The sequence below is a fragment of the Amblyomma maculatum genome, chromosome 7, assembly GCF_055883805.1.
Source record: "Amblyomma maculatum isolate TAMU_Amacu chromosome 7, ASM5588380v1, whole genome shotgun sequence".
NCBI lineage: Eukaryota > Metazoa > Arthropoda > Arachnida > Ixodida > Ixodidae > Amblyomma > Amblyomma maculatum.
The window spans coordinates 1833328-1844882 of record NC_139350.1 but is presented as its reverse complement, the minus strand read 5'-3'; the positions used below and the strand labels follow the sequence as shown (position 1 = coordinate 1844882).

General features: G+C 42.5%; 1 protein-coding gene across 1 annotated transcript; it reads left to right on the top strand.

Moving 5' to 3' along the window:
- The first annotated feature begins 425 nt into the window (after positions 1-425).
- LOC146182590 (uncharacterized) lies at positions 426-2277 on the top strand. Its single transcript, XM_084608870.1, has one exon. The coding sequence runs from the start codon at positions 679-681 to the stop codon at positions 1936-1938; it is 1260 nt and encodes a 419-aa protein (XP_084464996.1). The 5' UTR covers positions 426-678; the 3' UTR covers positions 1939-2277.
- Positions 2278-11555: the final 9278 nt, after the last annotated feature.

The window sequence follows — 11555 nt, the reverse complement described above, 5'->3', positions numbered from 1 at the left end:
GACGTTCGCACCCTGCCACCGTCCGAAGCAACCACGCGTCGGAGAATCGGAGTCTGCGCCGACGACGCTTGCACCAGTAGAAGCGGGCCACCTGCAGATCTACCAGCACCATTTGTGCGCGAGTGTGATAATGCATCAGGGAGCAGCACATTGAGCACAGCCAGCAGGCTAAGTGATGAGGCTTCAAGCTCAGACCTTTCTATGGATGATTCATATGCTGCAGAACATTCAAGAAATGATCATGCCACAAGCTCGGAAGAGTCAAGTGATGAGACATCTAGCAGTCCAGCGGCTGAGAATGTGGGTCAGCCTGATGAAAATTTTCTTCATAGTCTCTCGGCGACTGAGGAGTTGGCTGTCATAGCTAACAAGCACAACATCACACATGCTTTGCTTAATGATATGCTCGACTTTAGCCGTCGTCGCGGGATTCCGGAGCTCCCAAAAGATGCAAGGACCGTGCTGCGGACGCAAAGGAGATCACAGCTGGAGCAGAATGACACATTTGCTCATTTCGGCCTTGCCAAAGGCATCCAGCAAGCGATTGGGCAAGGACCTGTGCCCGAGAACATCAGGCTGCATGCTAACATAGATGGCCTGCCGTTGTATAAAAGCAGCCAGACTGGTTTGTGGCCAATACTTTGCCGCATAACGAACTTCAAGAACTCTGCACCATTTATGGTCAGTGTGTACTGTGGTGCAGGGAAGCCACCTTGTCTGGAGCAATTTCTCGCTCCATTCCTAGACGAAGTCTACAGTCTGAGCAGCAGCGGTTTACTTGTGAAAGGGACTAGTGCCACTGTGACACTGACAGCTGTGATCTGCGATGCCCCAGCAAGGAGCTTTGTAAAGGCAATTATAGGACACGGAGGCTACCATGCTTGTGAAAGATGCAGCCAAAAGGGTCGCTATGTGGAAAACAGGCTGACATTTCCTGACCTTCATGCACCGCAGCGAAGTGATGTATCATTTCGTGCACAAGAAGATAAGCGGCACCACACTGGTGTTTCCCCTTTCACCAAGTTGGATATTGATATGGTGGCATGCTTTCCTACGGAATACATGCACCTTGTCTGTCTGGGTGTAATGCGGCGGCTGTTAAGAAATTGGGTCTCGCAAGGGCACGCTGCCCGACTGAGCAGAGATGAGCGAAGTGAACTCAACAACAGGTTGCGAGAAACAGCTAAAGCCTTTCCAAGTTCCTTCCAGCGAAAACCCAGAGGAACAGAGGAGTTGGATCGTTGGAAAGCGACTGAATTCAGAACATTTCTGCTCTACCTAGGACCTGTTGTTCTGAAATCTCTCCTGCCCAAAGAAAAGTATGAACACTTCCTACAGTTACATGTGACTTTGCGAATACTCGCTGCACCTGAATACCATGTAGTTCTGAACAGCTTTGCCCGGGACTTGCTGAGGTATTTTGTTCAGCAGTTCGGTGTACTATATGGGGTGAAGCAGCTGGTGTACAACGTACACAGTTTGGTGCACTTGGCAGAGCAGTGTCTTCAGCATGGGCCTGTGGATGATTTCAGTGCTTTTCCTTTCGAAAGTTACTTAGGAAAGGTTAAGAAGAAGCTGAGAACTACGAACAAGCCACTGGCACAGCTCAGCCGCAGAATGTCAGAAGCAAGGGAGTGCACACAGACTTGTACAAGAGTTGACCGACATGTGAAAGTGGGCGACTGCTTCTTAATAGACAACTGTGCTGTTCTCATTGCTGAAGTGCATGAAGATAATGTCAAGGCTGGCATCTTGCCAAATGGCAGAGATTTCTTCAAAACACCAATTGAGAGCTCTCGGCTACACATAAGGCGTTACAGCGCTCTCAGTCAAGAGGCTAAGATGTGGCCTCTCTCGTATATCAGGAACCAAGTTCAATGCTTGAAGCTTAAATACAAGCGAGGGCACATTATTTTTCCTCTTCTCCACTTGCAGTGAAATCTCTTATTGCTGTTGGTTTGCTTTCATGCCCAAAAGCAACTTAGGCTATGAGAACCGCCATAGAGGAAGTTTGTTTTGGTTTGTGGGTTTAACGTCCCAAAGCGACTCAGGCTATGAGAGACGCCACAGTGGAGAACTCCGGAAATTTCGACCACCTGGGGTTCTTTAACGTGCACTGACATCGCACAGCACACGGACGCCTTGCTTTTCGGCTCCATCGAAAAGCGGCCGCCGATACCGAGATTCGATCCTGCATCCTTGGGAACAGTAGTCAAGCGCCGTAACCACTGCGCCATCCCGGCGGGTACCATACAGGAATTGTCTGGGAAGCTGTTCCACTTTGGGGTTCTTTGATATGCACTGACATCACACACTACATGGGCTCCTTGCTTTTTGCGTCCATTGAAAAAAGGCCGCAAGATAAAACTCACTTCCTTGGGTTCAGCAGCCAAGCGCCCTAACCATTAAGTCACTGCGACGGGTCAGATGGCTATTTCAGCATGAAAAAATATGTACCTCTATCAAGAGGGAACAGCATGGTATGCCTCCGTGTCTTTTGCCTTCATCGAAATGCTGCTGAGAATCGGACTTGCAGCCTCATATTCAGATGCAGGCCACAGTTATTGGTGCCAAGGACAGCAACTGGTAGATCATCATTTCTTACAGCCTCACATTGGAGCTTGGACTTCGAAGATAACGGCTCTTTTCAGAGCCACCCAAACGTGCTGGCAGGGCTGCAGTTGGGCCTTCGACTGCTCCCCATTTCCACCAAAATCTCTCATTCTATTTAATAAAATAGACATACAGAATAAAACAATGAAGGATTTAGCACACAAGGCTATATTAATGTGGATTGATAAGTTTTGGGTGAGAGAAATTGGTATATGCGGCATAACTGCATGAAGTGGTGCACAATGGACATTATTACAAAAAATTAATGTAATAGGAGGATGTAACTTAATAGACCTCATAGCTCTAGTGTCCCTTTGAGATGTTAAACTTCACAAATCACAAATTTGTTCACCTGTTTGATATATTACTCCATTTTCATGACAGGTTACTTTCACTGAAGATCGGGCTTTTATATGCTAGATTACATACAGATATTTACAGGCATTTCTGGCAGCATGTGCTCTCACAATTAAAGTGCAGTGCAGATGTATAGGGTGACACATTGCATTTCATTCCTAAAAACTGCAAGAATAACATTAAAATAACACTGGCTTCTGCAAATAAAGGGAAAATCGACTGATCATAAGAATATAACATTGATTCAAAAATAGAGGGGTTTGGCATTTATCACATTACCACATGCCAAATAAGTCCTGTGCTCTGACATCAACCAGTTTGGCTCCGTGCTCCACGTACAAAGCATATTGTGCACAAAAGGATAAGTGAAGTTAACTGGTCATTGATGATGGTCAAGTGGAAATGTCAGCTTCCTTCCTCTAAGCTGTGAATAGTCGTAACACTCCCAAACCAGCATTCATTTTTGACTACAGCCCCATCAGCAACCATGGTTAATGAAGTTCCTGGCTGGACAGTATCCCAGGATACTTAAGGCTTTTTTTTTTCCACTGCTTTTTCGCTACAGGAAACACTCGTGAAGGAACTCTTTTCAAGTGTGTATTTTTGTCAGTCTCATTTGCACGCTTTAAAAAGTTGAGAGGGCTCATATTTCCTTTTGTACCATACACATTGCTGTGGCAGGAAATGACGTGTTCATGAAGTTATCGTAGTCATGCAAGTTTCTTTGGCCATAAGTTTTTGGTCCTGAAAGGGTCATAAACCCCCGTGCCCAGTATAATAGATGTGTTTGCAGTGTCCAGGAAAGCAGATCTGAACTGCTGTAATGACACACATGTGGGTCATGCAACACTTCAGTTTGCAATAGTACTCACCATTTAATCAAATATTTATTTCGGCTTTTTTTTTTTTTTTTTTTTTAAATTTAGGTCATTCAAGGGTACTGCCTGATTGCCACAGATGCAATGCTAAAAATTATGAGTAACAACCTCAGAACCTAATGATCGGTTAATCAGGAGTCAATCATTTCAACTGTGAAGAAAACAAATAGCTTTCAATTACGGCTGAGAAACTCCATTTGTCTTTCTTACTGTCATGCCTACCTACCTTGAAAAGAAAGTCTGCAGATTCACAGTACTTAAAAAATGCTCACATTCAGTTATGTGGGCCAGCTGCATAATGAAAGTCTCAAATAAATAACGTGATGAGTCAGAAAATAAAAAAATGTCCATGTTCCTAGCACTGTTTTAATATAATGCCCAACCAACTCTCTCAACAAGCCACTTTGCAGAAAATAAAGTTTAGTACAAAAAGATTCATCGTCGTCATCGTCCTCATCGTCATCAGCCTGACTATACCCACTGCAGGGCAAAGGCCTCTCCCATATTTCTCCAATTAACCCGGTTCTGTGCAAGCTACATCCACTTGACCCCTGCGAACTTCTTAACCTCATCCGCCCACCTAACTTTCTGCCACCCTCTGCTACGCTTTCCTTCCCTTGGAATCTAGTTTGTTACCCTAAGCGACCACCGGTTATCCTCTCATAGCACTACGTGTCCTGCCCATGCCCATTTCTTCTTCGTAATTTCCACTAGAATGTCAGTAACTTGAGTTATTTCTCTGACCCACTTTGCAGCTTCCTATCTCTTAATGTTACCCCTACCATTTTTCGTCCCATAGCCCTCTGAGTTGTCCTCAACTTAAGTTGAACCCTTTTGGTTAGCCTCCACGTTTCAGCCCCATAGGTGAGTACAGGTAAGATGCAACTGTTGTGTACTTTCCTCTTGAGCAATACCGGTAAGCTGCTAGTCATAATCTGCGAGTGCTTACCAAATGCGCTCCATCCCAATCTTATTCTTCTTGTTATTTCCTTTTCATGGTCTGGATCTGCAGTTACTACCTGTCCTAAGTAGACATAATCGCCTACCACTTCCAGTGCTGCGCTACCTAACGTAAACTGCTGTTCCTTCCCGAGGCTGTTGAACATTACCTTAGTGTTCTGCATATTGATTTTTAAGCTTACCTTTCTACTTGTCTAGGTCATCGATCTTTATTTGCAGTTCATCCCCCAAGTTACTTTAGCAAGGCAATGTCATCAGCAAATCGCAAATTACTGAGATATTCTCCATCTACCCTTATCCCTAACTGCTCCCATTACAAATCTCTGAACACTTCCTCTAAGCAAGCTGTCAATAGTACTGGGGAGATCGTGTCTCCTTGCCTAACACCTTTCTTTGTGCAGAACTATGGTTGCTGTGCAGCCACTATATATAGTATCTTCCAGCACTTTCATGTACGGCTCGTCTACCTCCTGATTTCGCAATGCCTGCATCACCGCCGAGGTTTCAACTGAGTCAAATGCTTTTTCATAATCAATGAATGCTATGTATGAGGTCTGGTTATATTCCGAGCATTTTTCTATCACCTGGTTGATGGTATCGATATGATCAATAGTAGAGTACCGTTTCCGAAAACCTGCTTGATCCTTTGCTTGATTGCAGTCTGAGGTTGTCTGATTCTATTAGCGATTATCTTAGTAAATACCTTATATGTAACAGACAGTAAGCTGATTGGTCTGTAATGTTTAAGGTCCTTAGAGTCCCCTTTCTTATGAATGAGGATAATGTTTGCATTCTTCCATGGTTCCGGTACCGTCGATGACACCAGGCACGGCGTATACAGGGTGACCAGTTTTTCTAGCACGATATCCCCACGCCCTTTAACAAATCTGTAGTTATCTGATCCTCTCCAGCTGATTTCCCCCTTTTCATAGTTTCTAATGCTTTCTTGACCTCGTCCTTCATCACTGAAGGAATGTCTGACTATTTTTCCCTACCGCCAATCTCATAACGGTCCTGACTACTTTGGCTACTGTAAAGATCTATATAGAACTCCTTGGCTACTTTGACTATCTTGTCCTATTCGTGATGACGTTGCCCGCCTTGTCCCTTATCGCATGCATCTGGCTTTTGCCTATGCCCAATTTCTTTTTTACCGCTTTAAGGCTCCCCCCATTCTTCACAGCTTGCACAATTTTCTTTATGTTATACTTCCTTATATCGGCCACCTTGCGCTTATTGATTAGCTTTGATATCTCGGCCAATTCTATCTGGTTTGTTGGATTTGAAGCTTTCATATTCTGGCATTTCTTAATCAAATCTTTCATCTCCTTAGACAGCTTAACGGTATCCTCTCTAACTATCCTGCCGCCTACTTCTACAGCGCACTCAGTAATGATATCTCTGAAGTCACTGTTCATTGCTTCTAGGGTAATGTCGCCATCCTCGGTTAGAGCTGAATATCTATTCTGTAGCGAGATCCTGAACTCTTCTGCCCTCACCGCTAATTCGTTGGTGGGTTTCTTTCTTACTAATCTGCTGCGTTCCTTATTCACATTTAGGCTAATTCGGGACCTCACCATCCTGTGGTCACTGCATCTCACTTTCCCAATTGCCTCTACATCTTGCATAATGGTGGGGGTTGAACATAGTATGAAGTGAATTTCATTTTTAGTCTCCCCATTTGGACTTTTCCATGTCCATTTCTGGTTCTTCCGTTTGCTGAAGAAGGTATTCATGATTCTTAAGTTATTGTGCTCTGCAAACTCAACTAGTAACTCCCCCCTGCTATTCCTAGAGCCAATGCCATAGTCACCTACTGCCTGGTCTTCTGCCTGCTTTTTCCCTACTTTGGCATTGAAGTCGCCCATTAGTACAGTATACTGCGTCTTTACTTTTTGCATTGCCGATTCTACATCTTCATAAAAGCTTTCAACTGCCTGGTCATCATAACTACATGTGGGTGCATAGGCCTGTACAACCTTCAGTTTATACCGCTTATTAAGCTACTATGCCTGCCACCCTCTCATTAATACTATAGAATTCATCTATATTGCCCGCTATGCACTTATTGACAAGGAAACCTACTCCTAGATCTCGCCCCTCCGGTAAACCTCGATAACACAGTACATGCCCATCCTTCAGTACGGTATATGCCTCATTCGGCCTCCTAACCTCACTAAGCCCTATGACATCCTATTGCTGCATACTCTCTAGTTCCTCTAACAGCACTGCTAGACTTGCTTCACTAGCTGGGGTTCTAACGTTAAACGTTTCCAGGGTCAGTTTCTAATGGCGGCCTGTCCAGCGGAGCCAGAAATTCTTAGCACCCCCTGCTGCGTCACAGGTCTGACCGCCGCCGTGGTCAATTGTTTCGCAGTCGCTGGGGACTGAGGGCCGGGGTTTTATAGTAATTCAAGTAATACATAAATAGAGGTTCTTGGGGAGCCCTATAAACACTCCAAGGAACCCTCAGGCTCCATGGAAACAATTTATAGAATATATTAGGTTAAAGGAACTAAAGCAGTGCCCCGTAAACCAGCATCCTGCTATAACTAGAGTGAAATAAGCTTGTAACTGCTGTACTATGCCATAAACAAGAATGCGATCAAGAGGAGTTACACAAAGGCAATCAATGATGAATAATACAAGGCAAAAGATGACCTGCCAATCTTTAGCTTGCTGAAATTTCTAGCCTACGCGAGAAAGTGCACTGGTCTTGCATGTAAAACGTGCTTTCCAGCTCAGTGCTCTTTAGGAACTTTTTAGCATTTCGGTAAGGAAACCACAATACTAGTTACAGCACCTTAAAGGTTATTGATTTCGTGAAGGATGCTCCAACGAATATTTACTCAATGTGAAAAATATTAAAATAACGGTTGCATTTTAATGCAATACCCTGAAGTGAGCAACTGCAAATAAGACCATGTGCAAATAAATATATGGTGAATATATGCCACCAATTCATGACTTATGCAAATGATAGTATGTATGAGTGCAGAGGTGCAAACATTATAGTACACATTAAATAAAGCTTAAGACATGCGCTTGAACATGATGATCTAAGTGGAAAACTGTATAGTTTATATAATGAAATTTATTATTGGCACCATTCCTGGCACGGTTATGCAAACTGCAGGGGCATATAGTCTCTTGGTGTTGTGCAGCTGGCCTAGTCTTGTGATATCCATTGCTACTGTATGCTTGCATCATTCCAGATTTCATTTAATTACCTGACTAATTTCAAGTGACATAGTGAAGTATCACAAGGCCTAGAGGATATTAGAGGACGAATACAGTACTGAAAATCTCTTCTAGGCCTTGTGCTGTTAAGCAGCCTCAGTTGAAACTACGTCTGACCAACTTGCCCACTTGTTCTTATCATTACCTGACCATGTGATAAAGTTATTCAAATAGAACAGCCATAATTGCAAGAAAAGATGCTTCATGACTGTGTTGGTCAGCTGCACTCGATCAAAGTGAAGGCTGCAGCCCAGGCCTCATCTCCAAGGGTAGGGGGAGGGGGCCCATTCTTACCTGCTCCATATATGGACTCATAAGCAATGAAACTTATGAGCAACAGGTTTTGGAGAGAAAAAAACAAAATGAAGAGATAGGGCCTCCACCTAATTGGACTTAATTGTTTAGCAGTTGGTGAGACCTTGTTGAGCTGCAAAAGTAGGAATTCCCCACCACTCTCGGAGCTAGTCCCTTTCACGTGAGGTTATCTGCACCAATTGCTTATAGGATTGGAGAGTGTTTCCTGTTGGTCCCTCTATCCTGTGGTGGTGCAGAACATAAAAAAAAATATGCAGTTGGAATAATAGAGGAAATAAGAAGGAAAATTTCCACTGCCAGCATTTCTATTACCCTACATATCTCTCACGAAGTTCCTTCAGTTCTTTTCTGCCACTTTAGGGGAGGAAAATAGGCAAAGTCAGAATGAGTCCAAGAATAGGATAGAATAGTATTTGTTACTTCTATGTCTGAATGTTAATTACTGCGCTTGTATTCTGTGTGCTGCTAACGCACCACTCTTGCACTAATCACAGGGATCACATCTTGATTTTTTTTTTATGTTTGTGCAGTTAGAATGAAACGGAGTATACTGCAGAAGTGTAGTATGGGATTGAGGAAGGAACAACACGGGGGTGGGGGGTAGGGGAGTTACATGCACTTTAGCCTAGGGCCCCCGTTTTCCTTAATCCAGCACTATTGGTCAGTGAATGTCAGTGAGGATCTGCTGAATGCAACAGATGTTTCAATGATAACATGCAAGCCTCTGCGTGTCACTTGGCACAGATGTATCCAAAGACTAACTTCCTTTTATTTTCCTTGTGAGGCTGTTAATGCATGCAATCACCATATTGCCTTTTTTGCAGAATTGAATGGTCACAAATGCAATACTCGCCATGAACCAGTGGTGCTGATAATATTGCACAACTATCATTTGGTTCAGGTTATCATAATTAGCAGAAGAGCTGTTCCTACCATGTGGATGAAATTATGAGAATTATGAGAGGGCTTCAGTGCTGCAGGTGGAGCATCAGTTAGAAATGTAGTCCTGAGCAGTTATTGTACTGGTAACAACTAATTCTGAACAAGGCAGGCTAGTTATTTCAACCAGCCATATGGAACTGTCATACTATATAATTTTTGTTCTAGGTTAAACTGGATTGCTGTTATCTTATATTATTACTAGGCTTGTATCAATGGGATGCTGTGTAAAACTACATGTCAAATGAAAGGTAATGATTTATTAGTTCTCCACAAGTGTGCAGCTTTAGAGGTCAGAATTTCATGGTGGCTCTAACCTGGTGCATATGAGTCTAAATGCAGTGTACAGTACAAAATGTTGCACATGAAGGCAAATTTATAAAAGAACGTGGAAATATCTTTTTGTCTTCATATCGGTGTGGACCTGGAATCTTAACTATACTGTGCAAAACTTATTCACTTCTCTCGTCTGTGATGGTATATCTTCAGAAGCAGCCATAAATGCTGCCTTCAATTTGGATCTGTACTCAATTCAATCTGAAATGTGTACTGTGGGAAAAGTGAATTTTTATAAAAGTGTGCAGTACGTCTCATTACTCTCTCAGTCCGAGACATTCAAAGTTCATGAACTTATTTCAATGAAAGAACATACATTCAGTTTCTTCAGTGGGCAAATTTTCTTATCAAGACGACAGTGTTACAATGAAAACGAAAAACTTGATAGGTGTTCATGAGCTAATTGCAGCGAGACATTTATCATTTGAAGTGTCAACTCACACTCATCACAAAACTGACAAGTGTATGCCCTTATACAGTTTATCCAAGTTATTCTATACCTAACCTACTGGAGTCACATAAGATATATGAAAACGTGCCTTATATTAGAATACAGCTTGGTAAACATTCATTCGCACAGGCGTGTTGTGAGCTTCCTGTAATGCCCTGTTCCATCAGATCTGATGGATGAAGTGAATACAATTAAACTGCTAGATAGTGTGCAGTGACCGTACACATCTCAAATTAGTATCCATCCTTTTTGATAGCAACAACGGGTTCTATGTGCATAATGCTGATGAATATCGAGCAAAGTAACCTGCGCGTATCTCGGCATAGAACGTGCGATCAAGCATTTTATTGGAAGCATATACACCATGATTTTATAATGCATTTTATTGGCTGCCTTGATGTATCTGTCCGTGCCGTACGAAGAAGGCAAATTGATTGTGCACCTATTACAATTTCTTGCTGCACACCGAATACACTACAAGTTCAAGAACACTAGAGCTATGGCTTTCATCAGTTTCAGATGGTGTGAACTTTTCAGCGGTTAAAATATTGTGATCTATTACTCTGAAAACATTATTTGTTAGGTGCATATTACAGGTTCTGGTTTGCTTTTCTCCTTGCACATGAAAGGAACAAGCATGTGAATGCCAAAGCAAGGTTTATATTTTTCTTTCCTCAGCTGTACATGTTGGTGGAAGTCGCCTGGCATTCAAATTTGTGTTCAAGCTCATCCTGCCATTTTTGAAATGATGTTGTTTAAGTAAATGCATTTATGTAACTTCAATGCTAGCAGAAAACAATGGAAATGCTTAATTACTTGTGGATGTTTCATTTTGTGTAATTGTGCCATCACGAATCTCAATCGTGTTATGAGCATTGCAACGTGTCAGCAATAAATGACACATCTATAGACACTTTTTCCTTTTGATTATGCAGTGGGAAGTTAGCTACTCTAAATAATATAGAACTTCCATCCTTACTCGTCTTCAAGAGCAGATGTAAGCATTAGATGATAGCAAGGAAGATGTAGCACATTCTGGAGGATGAAGAGAAAAGTTAGCTCTTGCAAGTGCTACTAAAGTGTGGCGGAATGGACACTTCATTTGGTGTCATTTTAGGGCCATTTTTTTAAATCTACACCTGCTGCACCAGTGCAGCAAAAATACATTATAGGTATCTGACATTTCCTACACTGGTGTAGCTGGTTTAGGTTGAACAAATGGCCCTTTTGTCATAAGCCAATGTCGTCTTGGCACCGAAGTTCTGCCATGTATATGTGTTCTTGTGCAGTTTTGCTAATGTCATAGAAGTACTGACAAAAGCGTTGGTGATATCCAAGTGCATGACCAAACAGCAAATCTAATGGTATAATCGAGTTGCTTCTATAACTTGTTTCTGTACCTAGTTATTTAAATTTGAACCAAAAGATCAGTTGTGGAGGCAATTAATTTGCAGACATATATCTGA